We start from the raw sequence: 21,096 nt of genomic DNA, 5'->3' as shown, positions 1-21,096 counted from the left end.
TGATGTGCAAAAAGTGGAATGGGAGAACAAACGGCAATGGAGGAGGATAAGACAAGGGAAAATGGGGGTAAGTACCCTTCATCTCTGATGTTGGGGAATGGGCCAGAAGACGGGGCATTACGCCCCAAAACGTTGACCCCCATATTTTTGACTTGTTCCCTCCCCTCCTTTTCCCTTGTCTCTTCCTCCTCCATTCCCTTCCTTCCCGTTCGTTCGCCGATTCCACCTTTTTGCACATCAATTGTATGTTTTTACTATATCTGTATACTGACTTTTTGCTATTTACACTACTGAGTAACAGCACAGTAGATACTACATGCCCTGGTATTTTGTGGCTATACTCAAGTAAAATCTCTTTTTGACATTTCGGCTTTCTTTCATTATTTCGTTTGAGTGCTGGGTACCCTTCCTTTGTGTTATATATTTTATACCAGTTTCTCAAATATGTAAGCACGTTGGGATACACAGTGAAGCATGTGAGCCTGTCCCTTCAAATGTTTTGCACAGCACAAATGCTTCTCTGTCAGCCTATCTTTATTCATTGTATCAAAGATTAAGTAACTTGTGTTGCTACTGTACTTATTGTCGAGGCTTTGCTTGTTCAATATTATGAATGTGAAACTTTTTTAATCTCTCCTTGTGTATGTATAATCGCTTCCATGAGCCGTGTTTTTATTAAGAGCTTGTCCTAACCGTTTCTTATTGATCCTGATGCAGTGAGCAATGCTAAAACCGCTGTCCTGCTGATTGTAGAAAGTCATTAATCCTTATTTATTTATTTTTTGGAGAAATCTTAATCGTGACTTCCTCCCAAAACGCACCACTATTATCATTTTTGTTATTCAACGCAGTCATAATCTATACTTAAGCTGGAGTAGAACATTTTTCATTGCTTTATTGAACAAAGCCGTCAAATTGCTATTTAGAAAGAAAAACGCTTCTTTGTGTATGCTTCTTGTTTTTTTCTTTTTAATACCCTCTTCACCATATATATGGATATTTTCTGCTATAATGTAAAAAATACAAACATTTTTGCTATCATTTTTAACAGCTATTTTAAAACCCGGGAGCTGTGATTTTTGCTTTTCATGTTTAAGCCGCACAGCTGATTTCACATGAGACATGATGACAGGGTATTTAATGTGCAAGGTTTTTGTTTGTGGCTATAAAGTATTTTGCAGCAATTACAGAGTTGCTGCAATCAGGCCCAAGGTGTAAGATACAAAAGTTTACGATAGTGGCAATCGTTGTGTGTCTCAAAATGTTTTATATTGTAAGTTCCTTACTGCTAGAGAAGTGTGAAACGCATTGCAACACAAACTGCATTAATGTCTCTAAGGCCGAGTCCATGGTCAGCGCTGACCCGTGCTCAGGCGTGCTGATGCTTGTCAGTGAGCCCCTGCAGCCGCAATGAGAGCGGCTTTAGCGGAGGCGTAGCTCGTAATTTTTTTTTAGTTTCGTCATTCACGGGAGCGCAGGGCCGGTCACGGGAGCGGTTTGCCCAATGAGGGCGAACCAGCTCTGTGACATCACTGGCCCGCCCCCGGATGGCGCGCGAACTAAGGCCAGGGAAAGCACCCACTTTCCCTCAGCCTCAGCGTGCCTCCGCACGGCTGACGTCACTATGGACTCGGGCTTAGATGTTAAAGAGGCAGTACAAGGGGCACTTTAAAAAAATATATATATTTTTGTTTTAATATATGCAGCCTATGATTAGCTTTTATTGAAAACGAATTACCAAAACTGCCGATCAGCAAAGATTCTGTTTCTCATGGTTCACTAAATGGCTGCCTCTCAGTTTTTTGTATATATAAAGCATGTGAAGATATATAATTCTACATTCTTACCTAAACTGGTAATCCTTTGGTGTTCCTGTTTTTAAAATCTGTAAAAAAAAAAAAAAAATCCTGATTGTGTGACAAACATAATGGCTGCCTTTCTGTTTCAATTAATCCTTCAGTCCGTGTAACTCAGCAGCTACAATGTATTCTTATATTATTAAGGTAACATTATCTATTGTTACAGTTTGCCGCTCAAACTGCTATGAATATTGGCAACAAATTATCACAAACCGGAAAGTGTTGCAAAGATCTTGCACTGCTGGTGAAGCAGTGGTAACTGCGAAACGCATAGAGCAGCAGAGAGAAGGCAAGAATCAGGGTGCTGAGTGCCAAGACACTTACACAGAGCTATACCTGGAAGTGACGGGATTTCAGTCATCCGGAAGTGACCACACGCGCACACGCAGCTGGCACTCCAAATTCAAACAGTATGGTTTGGTGCATGTTGCATAAGCAGAAAACAACTGTTAACCCCACTGAGAAAATAAGAAACAGCACTCAATATATAATGCAAAGAAAACCTGTATTTAGAAATACATAGCACACTTAATCCAACGTTTCGGTCCAGGAAGGACACACACTCTTATTTTTCACTGTTTACACTAAGTGGTATATCGCCTGTGTGTGTGTGTGTGTGTACACACACGCGCACACACGTCTTATCTTTAGATAATAATGTAGAATGATATCTTCACATGCTTTACATTTACAGAAAAAAGTGGGAATGCAGTATTGCTGCTTTAAAACATGTTACAGAAATCAAAGGATGCTCATTATATTAAAACTCATGAAAAATGGCATTGAGTTCTATTAAAAAAAAAAATGAAAATGTAATAAGTTTTATCTAATACAACGGAAAGGATTTGTTTAACACACATTTACAGCCAGGGGGTTTCAATTACCACAAAGAATACATTTTGACCTATCTAGTGTAAAACAATTTCCGCCCTCGGTTTAGCAAACAAATAAAGTAAGAAAGCTAATTATTCTGGGTTCGGTTCTACCAACACTCCAACAAATTTTAAAAAAATGTCACAATACACCCAGGAACACCATCTTGTAAAGTAGCTATTGGTATTTATTTAAATCACTATTAATGTGCGTTGTGTTCTTCCCTGGGAGCGGCATGGCTGCTCGTCTCAGAAATGGCTAAATAAATACAGAGATTCACGTGTAGAGTAATGAAAAGCAAAAACGTTGCATTTAGAAACGCATCATTTTGCCAGTGAATGTCTTGGCACGCATATCTAGTCATGAGGATTGGCATCATGCCTAAACCTGTAAACAATACACGCCATTTAAGGAAGGAATGTAAAGACTGATACTGTACAGTAGTTTTAAATAAGTATATCGGCATGTAAGTACGTTTTATTGGAGCAAAGCATTCATAGCTTGTTCTTGGCTTGTGCAGGATTAGGGATGCGGATTGAAGAACAATTTTTAATTGTGTCCCATGTATTTGTGCTACAAAGCAACAACGACAAAATCTAGTTCAGCAACTGACCGTTGTTGCTATAATTAGAGCGCTTTGGAGACCCCATGCTGAAGTTAACTAATGGGCTTTTAATTATTGGCTTAAAATGCAAAACATTGTATAGATCTTCAGTCAGTATTCCGCAGAGACCCTCCCTCCCAATTCCCTACCCAGCGGAGTTACTCATAGCAGGTATCGCCCTGGATCGTAGTAGAATGTCGTGTTATGACCTTTTGTACTTGTGAGATGGGTGATACAGCTTCATTCAGGGTGAAAGTAGTTTACAGTTTGGCAAAAGCAACAAAATGATATCGCTGCGGAATATCTGCAAATCAGCATTTGGCCTGACTGTTCTCACTCCCAACTAGTAGGTTTGTGTTGTTAACCCATAATGCATGAGGACATTGTAACCAAATCCAAAGCAGAATGTTAGGAATTCTGTTTTTTCTCACAGCGTAGGGTTTAGAGCAGGGATGGGCAACTCCAGTCCTCGAGGGCCAGCAAGAGTTCAGACGGAGCTACTGATTGAGCCACCTGTGCTGAAGCAGGGATATCCTGAAAACCTGACCTCTTGGTGGCCCTTGAGGACTGGAGTTGCCCACCATTGGTCTATAACGTGTACCTCTCGTGTGGGGTTATTATATCTTTAGATGCTTAAGGGCTGGCAACGCAAAGGGCTGTTCCTAGAGATATAGAATTTGCATTGAAGCATATTGCAACAGGAGCAGGCATGGAAAAAGGGAAATTACTTTCTCAGGTTGGAAACTGTTGTGCAAAAAGGTATATTGTAAAATATCCCCCATTGTCCATTTTTTTTTTGGAGTGTAGAAGTACATTTTGTACCTGTTTAGTTAATGATTTGCATGTTGGCTTTATCGCCGTTAATTTAATGCTAATAGAAAATTGTTCGGACATGTTTCTTTAGATAGTTATAGTGATTAGCATTTCTGACCAAATCAGATGCTGGCACTATTAATGTTTTTTAGTTGTAACGCGTAGCACACCACAAACGAGACGCGACCGCGGGGCTGAGGTAGCGAATTATTGCACCTCCCCCAACCACGAGGGCACGTCCAGAGTGTAGAAAGGTCTTGCAAGCCGGTTCAAGGGATACGGAGTTCAGAGTAATCGTTATAACAAGCCAGGTCAGGGTAGGAGAGAGCAGAATCGTTGGGGTACTTGGCTGAAGTCAGGAGTGGAGATATCAACGTAGTCGTAGAGCGGATAGCCAGAGTCAGCGCAGGAGATTCCAGAGTAGTCGTACAAGCCAGGGTCAGAGCAGGAGAAACGGCGGAGTCCAGGTACAAAGCAAGGGTCCGGTATCAGGCAGGAAACCGACAGGATCGTGGCGAAATAAGCGTCACACTAGGATTATGCTCGGCAAGGAGTGAACATACAAAGCAATTACTTAAAGGGTCCTCTCACCAATGGGAGGTCCACAGGCAGCAGGAATGCGCCCTGATAGGCTATTCAATAGGGCCTTACCCAGTAGCCTAATAGGAGGGAGAGACGGAGTCCCGCAAACGTGCGCGCGCGCAGCGCAACACGGGTGCCTCAGCTGGCAAGCCAGCCGCGTGCCACGGTTCCCCCGGCATCCCGAAGACTGAGGTTGAAGGTGGGACCCGAGGACAGGTATGCGGGTACGACCCAGTGACGTGCTGGGTACTGTCCCTGCGTCGCGCTTCACTGGGATCAGAAGGAGAAACAGAGGCAGGGAAGCGAGGGGGCCGCGCGCCACGGACCGGAGGGAAGGGAGTCGAACGCTCGCCACCCGCACGCGCACCAGTGCCGCGATGCCCCTCCTGCGCGAGTGCGGATTCCGGGGGTGAGTTGCCTTTGGAGGCAGGATGATGGATCCTCACATTAGTTTTGGCTTCACCTCTTAGTTGTTAGAGAGGTCTGATGGGTATCTCTGGGGTATCGGCACAAATAACTCTGTTGTTTACTCTGTTGTATCCTAAACATCAGTGAATTTCAGGTTTACGTTGGAAATATAGATGGTATTAGTTGCAATTGGAGCAACATGTATTTATTCACCCCTATACTTCTCCCTACTCCAGGAATGGGAGAGATTGTAATTGGGAATGAAGATGCTCCTATAGCAGTGGTTCCCCGCTCCAGTCTTCAAGGGCCACTAACAAGTCAGGTTTCAAGGAGGTCCCTGCTTCAGCACAGGTAGCCCAGTCACAATGTCTAAGCCACTGACCCACCTGTGCTGAAGCAGGGATATCCTGAATCCTTAACTTCACCTGTTGAAGGTTTTTGAGGACAGGAGTTGGAAACCAAGGCTCCCCTGGAAAGGGACGTCACCGCGCCCTTTATCCGTGCGACTCTCCGCAACCCCAAACATTTTATCTTTATTCTCAGAAATTAATTTAAACCGGTAATATAAGAAATCAATAACGTGCTTATAAGTTAGTTTTAAGCAATCTATTACAGAAGATTTAGAAAGCCTGTGTGTGCATTTTCTTTTCTTTTCTTGTACCAACTACCAAAGGGCTTAAGATGGTTCCTTGTACTTGATATCAGACACAGTCACTTGGAAATCATTCTTCCAAATCTTAAGGCAAGTCATTTGAAGGCTCTAGAAATTATTCTAGTCCTAAAACTCCTTCATGCTTCCTGCTGCAGACACTGTTTTTGCCTGTGGCTTTATCAGCAGTCACTTTGCATGCATGCCCGGCATGTCAGAAGTTTATTCTGTTGTGTTTTTTTAATATTTGCCTCCGCGTATGGAGTGATGATCTAAACCGCACTGGACTCGAATCTCTCTTCTCTCTTATGTGTACAGTGGTATTCGGGGATTTCCCAGGCTTTGGAGTTGGAGAATGCTAAATCATGTCACAGCAGCAATACCTTACGTGATTGTTAAACAAATCTTTTCTGGCGCTATTTGCTTTTCTTTTTGTCTACTATCAAGTCTCAGTGAAATCCTGTGGGCTTAGAGATCTCAGGATGCACAGGAATAAGTTGGTTTTCCGCCCTCTTCTCGGGCATTATCTGCTTACATCTTTGGTGTGTGTTTATGAATACTGATGTGCGTATGTATACTATATGTATATATAAATCTACACACACAGATGACAGCTTAACATTTTACTAAATATATATATTTTTCTCAAAAGGAATTATTCATATTTGAGCTGACAAGCTTAGATTGTAAACTCTTCCGGGCAGGGATTTCCTTTCCTATTGTCTGATTTTGCTGCACTTATTGTATTATAATTCCCTGTACTGTATTCTTTGTGAAGCGCTGAGTACACTTTTGGCGCTATATAAATAAAGAAATACAATACAATAAGCCTTTTCTGCATTTTAGCTTAATTGGGCAACTTTTTTTTTTTTTTTTTTTTAAGATAAATAACTGATTACCCCATTACTCTGTATGTAGATCTTGTTTTTGTATAGTGCCCTCCATGTACATAGCGCTTTACTGCCGTAATACACGTGACCTAATAGGACTACGATCTTCAAAGAAAGAAAGAGCTTACAATCCAAGTGGTAAGTAGGGAGAGTTTAGAGACAGTAGGAGGGTGTTATGGGAAGTGTGTATGCAACGGGTCATGGTAAATGCATATGAGATGTATAGTATCAGCCAACGGAGTTACAAAATGCTCCATTAAAGAGGTCTGTTTTAAGATAGGCCTTAAAGCTGCAGTTCAGTCAATATCCTGCATGTTTGTTTTTTTTAATAAATCAGTTCTGTAGTAAGAAAAAATACTTTTAGCATTTTCTGTTTTAAAAAAAACAACTTTGAAAGACCAATTTTCTTGTATTCTATTTTAACAGCCATTTGCTAAGGCACTGCCCCTTCATGTCCTGTAACAAGCCCTGGCACACCCCTTTGTCAGCCCTGCCCTCCCTCTAGCACATGTCAGTGCAGGAGTGCTCATGAATATTCATGAGCTTCCACTGACTGACAGAAGCAAATAAAAACATATGCCAGCTCTAATTATGTCACCACATTTCGCCTATCAATACACGGAGAACGAATTGACCGGCAGCTATACAGTTCTTTAGGTAATTAGAGATTGCCCACATGAAACTATTGAAGTAAAAAAATAAATTAAAAAAAAAAAAAAAAAAGACTGAACTGCAGCTTTAAAGGGGGAGAGCAAAAATTGTGTCAACGTTATAGTCCCCTCCCTTTGCCAATGTTCCTGGGCCAGCAAAGCATTTATCTGTCCCAAACAACGACTTGGAACGGCTGAGCGGTGATCACTCCATTTCTGTGTCACTGAGACCTTAATGGAAAATGTCAGTGAGGGAAAGGAAGAGCTGATTTCCTCATTTCGTTTTGATAGTGTGAGAAGCTCTGCTTGACAAAAGTAGACTTGGCAGGATTACAGTATGTGGTAGTTTTTAACTGAAATGATTACAGAAACAACATCTTATTTGAATTACTGTGTGGTTGAGGCACTGGATTGGAAAACAAGTTTCAAACACTAGTAGTTGCATATGACGTTGTAAAGTCGCTGTTATAAGCAAAGGTCACAACACTAAGTCACTCTTAAATACAATATCGGGCTCACACCATATACTGCATTTAATGACAAACCGTATGCAGTGCATCATTGTTATATTAAAAATAAAACATTGCGTGAGTGCTGAAACATGATGAGTTATTTGGAATAACCACTGAGAAACCTTTTTGTGCAAACTGCAGAAACGCCGAACCTGTGCTACACATACCATGTACAGTACTAGGCCCCTATCAAATATGCTCATTGGCCTGGAAAATTGTTCTGCTACATTCAAGTTAGTGGGACTAAAATCTTTTCCAGCCTAGGAAAGACTTCTTCACAGAAGGTTTGTAGTTGTATTGAAATTATCGTCTTTTCTCGATTCTAAGATGCACCATTGATTTAATAATACATTTTGGGGGAAAAAGAAACACTACATTAAATGTGCAGGGAGGGGGAAAAAAAAATATATATATATATACACAGACACACACACACACACACACACACACACACCACACCTACCTTCTGTATTTTATAAAGTGTTGTGCATATAAAAATACAGATATTTGTGTGTTACAACTGTGACTCTCCCTCACTCTCGCACCCTGTGATTCCTGCTCTTACCCACACATTGAGGTGGGGTCCCAGCCGGTCTCATAGGCCCCTGGTGGTGGCGCTGTGCGTTGTCTCTTTATGCCGGTCTCCTCTCCCATGCTAGGCCCCGGGTGCACGCACTGACTGTCGGCTGGGGGGTTGGGAGGAGAACGCGACACAGCACGGGCCGACCTGCCGGCCACCGCAAAGAAAGCGGCCAGGGCATTGGACGGGACAGAGAGGTGAGAGCTCGGCAGTTCAGCTAATGAAAATGAGGAAATCGGAGAAGAGCGTTCAACCAAAGCGCGTGGAACAGAACGCAGCAGCGCTGTAAACCAGGATCCGGGAGACAAATCGTAGAAGGCGTGGCTACATTGCATTAGCAGCTATATTGGTACAGTAAACAGTTACAAATACCGGTAACCATTTTTTAATGACATCGATTCTAAGACACATCCCAATTTCAGACATGTTAAAATGTGAAAAAAGGTGCGTCTTCTAATCGAGGAAATACGGTATCAGGGTTTCCTGTATGCTAGATATTGTACTTCTGAGAGTTTTATTGGAGACGTATTACTGTGTTAAGAGTGGATTTTCAGAACTTCAATGCAGTGGTTGATTTGCGTCTGTATTTGTTTACCCTGTTTTCTGTTGTGTGGTGTGGACTATGTAATAGGAGTAAGCCAAAAAGGTCGAATTGTCTAATTATTTTCACATATTTGTTTGAAAAGTAATGCTGTTTCGATTAAACTTCTAAATGAACACATTTTTTTTAGTAGTTATGTTTGTGTGATGGGTCTTTCACCTGTTCAGTGTTTTACATTTTACGAAAAAGTCTCAAATTAAATGACAAAGTGTTAATTTTGTTTTAATTTGTATTTATATTTGTCCGTGAAGTTTTGAGAACATTTGATTCAGCTGATCAAGCCACAAAAGGTCAAGCAAAATAAACAGGCTTGTTTGTTAAACTTTTAATTGCTCTCGTGTTGTTAAAGACTGCTGGGCATTCTTGCATGAAAGGGCATACTCTGAGACTGGAGAAAAACATGAAGATATTAACTTGTCAACGTCTGTAACATGGACCCCTGACTATTATAACAATTCATATTCCATACTTGGTGGCTGGGAACACACTTGCTGATATCATTCCTTAGCCATGGGGTGCGCAAACTGTGTCGAGGGGATGCGAGATTTTCTGGGGGCGGCGCTGCTTACAAAGACCCTGCGCTATACCCCAACGCATTTAAATGAAATGCCGGGGGACCGCGTGAGGCCTCTAACTTCTCTTAACCTTGTCTCCAACGGCGCGTCACCATGGCAACGTGGCGTCACGTGACCCCACGGCGTCATTTGACGCCGGAGACAAGGAAGAAGGGGGGCGCACGGGAAACAGTTTGCGCACCCCTGCCTTAGCCCATGGATGTTGCATGTATTTCAACAAATAAAATTGTTTAGCCCATGGAAAGGGGGAAGGACCAGTATAATGAAAGCATGCCAGTCCCTAGCTTATCACGACTTGGAGCATAACTGGGAAATTCCTAAGCCTGATCTTGTGAAAATGCTTCTGATTATGCTAGGAATGCTTCTTTAAAACATTTGCTGTTTGAGGCATATTTTGAGCTACTAGCTTGCCTCAAAAAATGTTCATCGTCAGTATAAAGTCTAACTACACACTTCCAGCCATTAAAATCTCTATTTACTTTGGACAATCGTTTTCAAATCTCTCTTCATGGCCTGGACCAGGTGCCTGAGGCAACTACTCGCTGCTCTACTCATGCAGCTGTAGTCGGACTAAGATTGGTCTGCAGTCCGTGGGAAACCGACCGTGGCATTCCCCGACTACGGGCTGCCGGTAACGTGGAGTGGCTGCCCACAACTTTCACCTGCCCAGAGCCGCAGCAAAACACTGCTGCTGATACAAAGAGCTGGTGTGCTGCCGTATCCGAGCAGAGCTCACCCACGCTGTGCCCTAAAGCGGGGTGCTCTGCTCACGGTGTCCCCCTCATATATTTTCTTTTATGCCTTTTAGAGCAGTTGAATTTTTATTGACACTATTCTCCCCAGCTAATTGGATTAAAGGTTTAAAAACAGACTACTGATGCTGTAAATACTGTGGTGTAGATAGGTAAAAGCAAAGTTGAGCAGTGCAGATAATGAACATGGCACACGTTGCATTTTTATAGTTTGTGTTGATGTACAAAGCTTCCAGTTAGTTCCAGAAGAAAAGGAAATTGGTAAAAATAAGGGATCTATAGTGATAGAAAATGACATTGTACGTTTATAAGTAATTTTTTTATGTCATGTTATGGTAAAGTAATTTTGTAATACAAGGTTTGGGGGTATAGGTGTAGACTACCTTTTTAATAAGGAATTATCATTCTTATTTTTTAGTCCTAATCAAAATTGCTCAGGTTACACTCAACCTTTCACTGTTCAACACCTGCAGCAATCAAGATTTGAGTAATTAGGCTGCGTGTTAATGTTCAGTTTGCTCCGTGATATCACCCATCCCTCGCTGGGATCTGTTGAAGACATATATTTGTGAACATTGTTCTTTTTTGGGTATTTTGTTTGTATTAATGGAGTGGTCACATAAATGTGCCTCTTTATAGTTCTGCTCGTGGGATGTGCGGTTTCCTCTTGTGGCCGCAAGGGAAAGGATCTATGTATAGAGACATCCGTCACTATTTTTAGACCCTGCGCTCACAGTGGCTATTTTAAATGATATTTGCTTTAGTGGGAGCACGCTTTGACACTGAAAGCTCCATTATTACCCAGTAAATGTATGTATTGCAGGTTATTCCTTTTCAGGGAGCTACATTTATCATGCCTAACCATTAAAAGCAATTTAAAACGAGTGTTGTGTATGTTGATACAGTCTCCTAAATACCTTTCTACAAGCAAACTGAGACGTGTGTTATAGACATTTAATGAATTAATGTTGCCTGCTCTAATCAGAATAGGAAATGGAAGTCACAAACAGAAGGGATTAGAAGAAATGTTTCTCAACAATAAAATAATAGGTTGTGATTTATTAATGTAATCGCTCGATAGCGCCTCTTTTTAATTGACAAACTAGTAGTTAAGTGAGGCAGAATGTAAATGAGCTCACATGCACTTGAAAACACACATGTTCACAACAATGCATTGGCAAGCTTTCTTAATGTGTGTTGGTGTGGCCACACTATCGCTGATCTCATTGCCGGAGGGAGCGGCAACACATACTTATTAACTTATGATGAATTGAGCTTCCGGTTTAGCTTGTAGCACACCTGTGAATGGCTTTAAATGGAGCTGGTAGAATTGACCTAATCTCCTCCAGGTATGCGTTCCGTGAAATATATTTTCAACATACAATTCCAGAGATCACAGGTCTTTCTGACAGACCCCTGAAAAAACAATCTATGATGCACTTTCCCATCACTTTTTTTATTTTTTAACATTTGGATCATATGCTGGAAACCTCCATAGTTTTCTGTGTCAGAAAAATAGATGTACGTGTTTTTTTTTGTTTTTTTAAACCTGTCATAATCACAGCAACGCCTGAACTGCTGCTGCATTAATCCCAAATATAAGCTCTTCCTTTCCCTTCATGGAAGAAGCAAATACGAAATATGAATTGTTTTTGTGGAGTTTGGCTTTAAGGACATGTTTAATAGTTTGGCAAACTTATCTTAAATTATCAACTTCGTTAAAAAAAAAAAATGCTCTCCTTGTATTGCAATTCTAATATATCTTGCTAAGCTCGACTGGTGCAAAATATGTACACAAATATTTGTAACGTCTTGACGGCTAATAGGACCTGTTAAGCATTGATGCAACGTATATGCTCTGCATCTAGGACTACTTTTGCCCCAGTACAGTTACTCTCACCCTAACATACAGCCCATATAAACAGTAGGGCTGGCACCAGCACATGTTGAATTCTTGCTTATCCTGGGCATGACGATTGTCATGAAGCTCTGAGCCAATGGTGGCCAACTGCAATCCTCAAGAGCTACCAACAGGTCAGTTTTTGAGGCTATCCCTGCTTCAGCACAGCTGGCTCAGTCTTTGACTGCACCACCTGTGCTGAAGCAGGGATATCCTGAAATCCTGACATATTGAGGACTGGGTTTCGTTACCCCTGCTTCTGATCTATGCAAACTGCTACTTGTGACATAGTTGGGACTGATCTGATGTAGTTTTCAGTAACTGTATTGTGGAACGCTGATAATCACATTTTGGAGTTTTGTGGCTTTTTAAATACTTTAAATATCTAACTACTGGCTTGGTGATTAAACTTTTGGTTATTGAGTAAATCGCAATGCGGGTTTGAACAGCAAAGGGAAATAAAACAGTGAAGGCTGGCAGTTTACATACAGACAACGCCCATAACTAATTGCACAGTAATCCCGGAAAGCCTAAGAATGAAGGAAGTTAGACAGGTAGCAACAGGAGCAAGAAACACTCTTTGCTGCAGTCCAACTAAAAACATATTACACATACTTTAAGTCTGATATTTAAGCCCTGTCTTGCATCGATTTTAGAATAAAACGTCTTCTTATTGTCATCAGAAATGTTCTAAAAAGCTCCTGAAATGTTTGTTATGCATGGAAGGATATACACCATCAGGCGTTTTAAAGAGTGTTTTTTTGTACACAAAGCTGTTGAAATGAACATGGAAGTTATTTATTTCTCTGTTTTTAGGGGCTATGCCAGCTCCTGAGCAAACTCCTTTGATGGACGAGGGGCTGCAAAAGATCCCCCAGGAAGCTCCCTCCAGACCAGGCATGGAGTCTGAAACCACTGCCACAAATATTTTAGCATCTGTAAAAGAACAGGTAAGATAAGATACTCTTTTTATGCTGTTCCCTTGGGCAGGCTATCAATATTCTTAGGAGACCAGACCTGTATAAATATATTTTGAATACATGCTTACATGTTGACCTAACTCCACCTTGGTGTACGTTTATGATGTGAGCCTCATTGGAGGGATCTGTCCTAAAATGTACCTGTGAGGGTTAGTACTACGACATGGTAACTGTTAATACGTTTGTCACACTGTATATGTAGGGGTATATAGCCATTCTGCCTCTAGACAATTCTTCATTACACTAGCTTTAGATACTGAAGTTGTTTGTTTTGTTTACCCTTTGCCTCCGAGTGTTCATTTTTGTAATAATTGTATCCGTCTTTTCGAAACTCCTCTGTATTTGAATAGCTATAGCAATGTACATTTGTTCTCTGATCCATTTATACTCTATAAATGTGCTGCCATTCTGCCAGCTTAAAGTGGCTACATGAATATTAAACTGAAAAGGGCTATATGCAGATCAACCTACTTAACACCGGAAAGCCAAAGCAGCGACGTTTCCTATAAAGAACACTTGCTGCTTCTGCACTGCTCTGACAGTGGTGTCAATGACTAAATGCAAGTGGCTGTGCTTGAATGATGAGCCAGATTTATACTTTGTAAGTGTTGGATAGAGATTGATGTAAAGCTCAGCGTTGGTTTGCTGGGTTTTAGTGCATCTGTGACATTTTATTAGGTGCATTAATGTAGTGTAGAGTCCATCACTGTTGTGGAAGCCTGGAATTGCAGCCAATGGTTGTGGTCTTTCAGATTGACTTTCTGCAGGGTTTTAGCTGTGTTGAGTGCTGCTGGCACTTGGTATTAATAAAAACGACACCTCATGGCAGAGGTGTAGATGTGGATAATTTGGTTCTTTCTAAATAAATGTATCCACAAAAGTCAGCAGTACTGTAAAGATAAGTAAAAACATCTAGTGCTTTAATCATTTTGCACTGCATTTAGAGAGACGTCTGAATTCATTGCACTGTGGATTCGATATGAATGGGATAGGAATATGAACGGGAGTAAAGGCGTGCTAAAGGTTAGCACCTTTTTGGTGTATCTGGGCCCAAATGAGCCAACCAGTTGCCAACAGATATTAATGCTGCAAATCCCCTTATATTTAGAATGTGGTGTTCTTACAGAATCGGAACTTGGGAGTTAGCCCCAAAGACAACCCCCCCTGGTTCCTGTGATTTTATTTATGTTTGTGGAACCATGACTCGAAAGGGATCCGAAACACTGGCACATAGAAATGGAAATATCTCGGGACCTGGCGGGTGTCCGCTGATAAATAATTATAATACATTTTGGCTCCAGCAGATCCAGCTCTTCCGATTCTGTGTTTTATATATTATGTTCCTACTTTAAGCTACATCTAATGAGTCGTTAAAGGACTGAATGTGCTAATGTTAAATGCATGTCTTTCAAAAGCTTTAAAACGCCAAATAGCTTCCAAATGTAATTATTTTATACTGTATGAATGTCTGAAATGTGTAGGTGAGAAAATGTAGCGCGTTGCCCAAAGTTTGCATGATCTCAGTGACCTCTTGTGATTTTCTTGGAAAGAAGAGGATCTTGAGGTTTTGCTGTTGGCAAATACAGGAAGTAATATCAATATGGAAAGGTGGGTGTAGTGACTCGGTACCATGAGTAAGATGTATGCTGTTTCCATGAGATTGTGTGCTGACATCATTTCCTTTACAGTCTCCTTACATCAGGGGGGTGCAACTCCAGTACTCAAGGGCTAGCAACAAGTCAGGTAATCCCTGCTTCAGCACAGGTGGCTCAGTCTTTGATTGAGCCACCTGTGCTGAAGCAGGGCTCACCAAAATCGGTTGGTGGCCCTTGAGGACTGGAGTTGGCCACCCCTACCTAACAACATAAACGGCAATACAGAGAAGCAATTGCCTCCGTTTAATTAATGTCCTGCCACTGCATTGAAACCTATGTCTCATAAATCTCATTCTGACATTTAAAAAATATATATTTATATATATCCAATATACCAGGTTTAACACTGGTAAAAAGAGACAGCACACCACACTTTGTAATCCAATAATGATGCATTAAAACATTCTGGCACCGCAACCGACGTTTCTGTCCTCTGAGAGGGATCTTCTTCAGGTAATGCAGAGGACCGACACGTCGGTTACGATGCCGGTATGTTTTAATACATCATTATTGGCAGTGTTCGACAAACCTATACATTTGCACGCCCCGGGCGAGTGGATTTAACATCGTGGCGAGCTCCTATTGGCCCAAGCAGCACACGTGTGGTACTAGGTGGCAGGTAGATTTTTTTGTTCGGCGAGTAGATTTTTGGGTGATTTGTCGACCACTGATTATTGGATTACAAAGTGCGGTGTGCTGTCTCTCTTTTTACCAGTGTTAAACCTGGTATATTGGTTCTATTGGATATCTATGGGATAAGCATCAGTCTTTAGGACATGGATGGTGTGTGTATTTCTGGACTTACATGTATGTATTATATTGAAGCAGGGATTACCTGACTTGTTGGTAGCCCTTGAGTACTGGAGTTGCACCCCCCTGATGTAAGGAGACAGTCAAGGAACTGAAGTCAGCACACAATCTCATGGAAACAGCATACATCTTACTCATGGTACCGAGTCACTACACCCACCTTTCCATATTGCTATTACTTCCTGCATTTGCTAACGACAAAACCTCAATTAGTTTTTTTTTTTTTTGTTTGTTTTTAATGATATACCACTCTGCAAAAAATAAAAATTGATATCGCCATAATATTAATGCTGCAGTCCGCACAAAAGGTGCATTAGATTTGAAGCTATTCGAACCAGGGTTTCTCCAGAGCTACTCCATTGTATTTTCAGTTCCGGGGGCCTGCATTGAACACCACAGAGCATTGGCATATACCGCTATAGCCCGCATTCATTGCCAGTGTTCATACTCATCAGCGGGTACCAGCAGTTCGTTTCCGTACACAGCTGCAGATGCGCTAATATTGTTTTATAGAGATCTCTACTTTATATGAAGAAAAAGCTTTAGAAGAGTGGAAGGATTGTCACGTTTTGCATTTTATATTGCAGCATGTGGGAGAAATGGACCAAACTGCTCATTCTGTATTATGTTTTATTGCTAGCATTAGAAGCAAATATGTATCTCACACTGCTGTGGGTTAGCTTGTTTTTCCTTTGTTTAGATCTGCTGAATAGAAATGTGATCAATTCAGGAAATATTCTCCTGTTTTATGTTGTAGTCATTCATTTGTTTTCTAAAGGTGCAATTCCACATTTGCAACAAACCCAACAACGTAACTGACTTAAATACAAACAGAGAAATCACATTTGCGGTTTCTTTGAAAGTTTGTGTCTTTTTCTACTGCCCTCTGGACAGAAAGCAGGATGCACTGTACATCATTCAATTCTTTCCTCCCACCGACACTGGACACCGTGACATTAAAAGCTAACTTCATTTCAATAATGATGATCAGGTTCTGTTCTTATTTCCCCCTTGCCACGCAGACTTAAACATGTCCATGCTACTGGTTCCAATTGGCCTTTGGAGGAGCTGCATCTGGTCTAACGACAGTCGTGACTGTAACTGCTCAGCACATTAAAATCTTGGCTGCTTCACAGGCTTGTTCTACTGAAGCTGTATTGTATATTGTAATGAAAGAATGAGGCATACTTCTCAGAATTGTTTTTAACCAACAGTATTAAGAAAACAAACTGCAGCTTTGGCCAAGTCGGGGTCACATAGCGTGAAAACTGTGGCTTGCTGGTAGTCTTGGTTTTCTCCCACACACAATGATCTTAGTATAATCTGTGTGAAACGCTCGACTGTTCCTACTGAGAAGCTTTTTGCTAAATGAGGAATAGGCTGTTTTCATACCATAATTGTAGAGAAGTGTTACTATGTTAGACCATGATTGTATAACAGCAATGCATGCTAATGGCAGGAACAGGAAGCTACATCTCGCTTTGTACTGTATTTAGATATAATAATACTTTAGTGATGCATTCACTAGAAGTATGAGATATAAATAAACATAGACTAGTCCCTGCCAGGAACCATTCACAATCTAGGGCTTGGCAGCCCAGGCACGGAGATGAAGGGAGAACGTGCACTCTAAAAATGGTTGAAAACTAGAGGGGGGGAGGGGGGATGAAAAATTAGGCAAAAAGAATGTGTTCATACGTTCCCAGATGTCTACCTTTAGGGGAAAAAAACATGTAAAATGGCAACAATAGAATCTAGAGTCAGCACATTAACTGGAATAACTCCATTATAACTCTATTATTCCAGTTAGTGCGCTGGTTCCCATTTCTAATGTTGTTATTTTGCCCAAAGTGTAAACCCTAAACTTTGAAGCTCCCAAGCGGCTTAGCCACTACTAGACCAACTAACACTGTCTATTATTCCCTATTCCATCTCTACACGCGGAATAGTGAGAAGCTACTACTGTTTGGAAGTGTTTATGTAAATGTGACCCAGCGCATCTCTATGGTGCTTGTACCAGGGTGTACAGAAGGTGCTACTTCTGAAGATGCTTCTGTTCTGGTTCTTCATTGTCTTCATTGTTCAGCAATGGAGATCTCCAATAAGTGACCGTGGAAGCTGATCTGTTATTACTGTATATCAGGAGCTTATTTACATGTACATACATACAATCCCCTTGTAGCTGCAGGGTTTCTGTGAAGTTGTCATTTAAAAGAGCCTATTTGTAGCTCATCTGCAGAGGTTTTATTCAGCAAGCTCCTGAAATTATTCCATGTTTTGTTCATGTAATTTCAAGGTTATTTCAACCCTTTGTTTTGTCCAGAGAACTACTATTTAATGCTGTATATTCTACTGTATTACTAGATCAGGTTTCTTCAGTGGGCCTTGAATGTTTTTGTGTTTTTTCCCAAGCTAAACTGTGCAAATTGTAACAGGTTCAAATAAATAAGTGAGTCACTTAATCTACTCCATTTTTATGCCTAGGTCTAGAATCCTTGGGCTGCGCTTATAGCGCTGGTGACGTCAGGCTGCGGTCACTGGAAAAATCAAATTGAGATGACTTCCAGAGATCGCGACCAAGCCATCGCTCCGTCACATCGTCACGTCGCGCTTCCTATTGGCACACGTGACGGCGGCAATGCATTTGTTTTGACACAACGTCGCGTCGCCGGCACTATAAGCGCAGCCTTAGTCAGCAATGTTTTTTTACGTAGTGGACCAGTTGTAAAAGCCTTTACGTTTGTTCCCTCTGTGATATGTACTGTACCTGGTTTGTTTATTCGTTTTATTTTTAAAGCAGGACAGTCTTAAAGGCTAACTAATTTTCATTAACTAGAATTATATATTTACCCAGAAGAGCAATTATTCTCTGACTGCAAACACACGAAGGATGTTATTGCCATAGTTAATATTTGTTACCTTTTGTGGATGTTTAATAATGTATGTTTATAAGACAATTCATTTCCAATGTGATCTCCATTTTTCACAATCTTTCCAAATCCTCAATGGTATTAAGCACCAAAGACGCCCATCTGCATAACTGACACATAAAGGAAGTGATTAGCACAGAAAAAGCCCTGTCTGTGATTTTGCTCCTTGAATCCTTGCACCCTTTTTGCAGATTGGAGACCTTGTTAAATGTGTTCTGTTGGTCAGAACCCATTGTTTCCACCCAATTTGAGGATTAGTTTGCCTCCCGCCTTTTTAGAATGAGACCTTCTACCTCAAAACCTGAAGGAAATGAAGACTGTTAAGTTGTTTTTAACAATAGTTGAGGAACATCACTCCAAAAAATAAATAATTGTATTCAGACTCGGCTAGAAATGAAGAGGGTGCACGGAGAGATGGGGCCCCCTTAGCCTATAATAGCCATTATGAAAATGTAAGAAATATCATTTAATACTCCACAAAATATGAGAGGAACGTGGGGTGCAATTATATACATTTTTTTTTTTTTTTACTTTACTAATTGACCATACGATTAAAAAAAAAAAAAAGGGGTAAATTAAAAAGGTACACCTCCCAAAAAGGTTACTTTAACACCGGCAGTGGCTCCCAAAAAATATAATAAAAATGAGTTCAACGGTGGGAATTCAAATAGAAGATGCCAATTTGTTCAGTGTGTGAAGAAAGTCTAACAAATACAAAGTCGGCCGGTGCAAATTGCTGAGCAAAAGTCCCTCAACGCCTATCCTCACGTGGCTGTGAATTGCTGCATGTAAACAAGCAAAAGTCTCACATGTCCTGCAGAACTGGCAACTTATAGATCATTATGATTGAGCCACCTGTGCTGAAGCAGGGATCTCCTGAAAACCTGACCTGCTGGAGTTGGCCACCCCTGCCCCTTTTCACATGCTGAAATTCTGCTTTTGAGCTCATTTTAAGTATATTTTCTGAGCCACTGTCTGTGTCAGAAACCTTTCTATGAATGTGAGAATTGTGTTTTTTTTGGCTTTGCCACTTTTTTTTTGTTACACTTGCATGCGCTTTTTTTCAATACTTGCATCGTACAGTACAGCCGTAAAAATATTTTTCATTGCACCGCACGTTGTTCTCATATATTTTGTTGAGTGCTGGAGGGGACAGTTTCACTGTTCAGCACTTGCTGCCTTCTGACCATCAGAGGCAAGCGCGTTCAAAAGTTCATGACCTGGTGATGTCCAGCCACAACTTGTTGTAACCGTAAAACAAATGCCACCTCTGCTTATGTAAAGGTTAATGTAACATGCCATTTTTTTTCATGGATAACCATTATGTTTCTTGTGCAAATTAAGCCAATTTTTCATGATTTGCATGTGACTGGTGTTTCTTCTGAGAAGCCATCAAAGAGGACCGTGTCGTAATCCTGCACAATTCTAATTTTTCATATTGCCTTTGATTTCTCACTAGCCTGTGCTGCGCGTTCCTGATTCAAATAATGGTGCTTCTGCATATTGTTATTGGCCTGTGTGCTTTTCATCACATTCTGCCCACTATTTGTCAGGGCTTCACGTTGAAGTGTAAATGGGTTATTTTTCTCTGATGAGCAAATGAGGTGGAAAATATAAAAGAAAGCTTTGAAAAAATATATATCAGCTACTTCATTAAATATTCTGGCGTTTAAGACCTTCAGAATAAATCTGCAATGACAGTTTTATGTTGGAATGGGCAGGCTTGGGAATCTGATCATCATTCTTTGTTTTGTGTGTGTGTGTCAAGATATCAATTTTTACTCGATAGTCAACAATCCAAATGAAAATCAACTGCAGCAATTACAGTTTTTGCCCAAATTATGTATTTTTTGACTGACTTCACCAGTATTACAATTTAGACGTTTTCTTTTAGAAGTACTGTATAGAGGGGAAACCACATGTTACATTTAAGCCTTGTCACATCGTGCAATCTGGAACTGCAATATTGTTTGTCTCATATAATACATCTATCCTTAAGCCAACTGAGCGCTTTAATGCAGTAATAATTATACCCACCAGTATAAAAAAACCCAAAAAAAAACCACTGCAATATTTTTGAGATTGCATTGTTGCATTTTCGTGTTTCTGTTCAACAGTGTATGTGAAGCAAATGTCATTTTGTGGCATATGTTGGCTGATTTGACATTTTGTATCAGAATAAAACCTCACTGGAGTGACACAGTACAATTATTTATTATTTTTAAAGGTAGATCTATTTTTCCTTTTTTAATCTTTTAGTGCCATGAGATTCTCTGATACGACGCACAGGAGCAATTATAACGGTACCAAAATTTTTGTTTTTCGATTTTTGTGATTAAATTTGACTTCAAGGAAGTTTGAGATGGACAGACTGGCTTCAGTCGTACAGGCAAGTTTACATGGCACATTCTGTGGGGTATAGACATGTTCCAGTTGGGTGCAACGTCCTTTTGGAAGTACAGTATAGTCACAT

At 40.7% G+C, this 21,096-nt stretch overlaps 1 protein-coding gene across 6 annotated transcripts in view; it reads left to right on the top strand.

Moving 5' to 3' along the window:
* The window catches only part of PKP4 (plakophilin 4), a 194,922-nt gene that overhangs the window by 55,070 nt on the left and 118,756 nt on the right, over positions 1-21,096 (top strand). For 5 of the 6 annotated variants that reach the window (XM_075609323.1, XM_075609322.1, XM_075609327.1 and 2 more), the window contains exon 2: positions 13,065-13,198. In XM_075609323.1, coding sequence (XP_075465438.1) covers positions 13,070-13,198 — 129 coding nt within the window. In that variant the 5' untranslated portion in view covers positions 13,065-13,069. Of the gene's footprint in view, positions 1-13,063; positions 13,199-21,096 lie in introns of those variants that run through there. The other variant, XM_075609326.1, reaches the window with a different exon arrangement.

Source organism: Ascaphus truei, chromosome 7, assembly GCF_040206685.1.
Source record: "Ascaphus truei isolate aAscTru1 chromosome 7, aAscTru1.hap1, whole genome shotgun sequence".
NCBI classification, from domain to species: domain Eukaryota; kingdom Metazoa; phylum Chordata; class Amphibia; order Anura; family Ascaphidae; genus Ascaphus; species Ascaphus truei.
The sequence above is the reverse complement of the archived record's forward strand: the minus strand, read 5'-3'. Positions and strand labels throughout refer to the sequence as shown.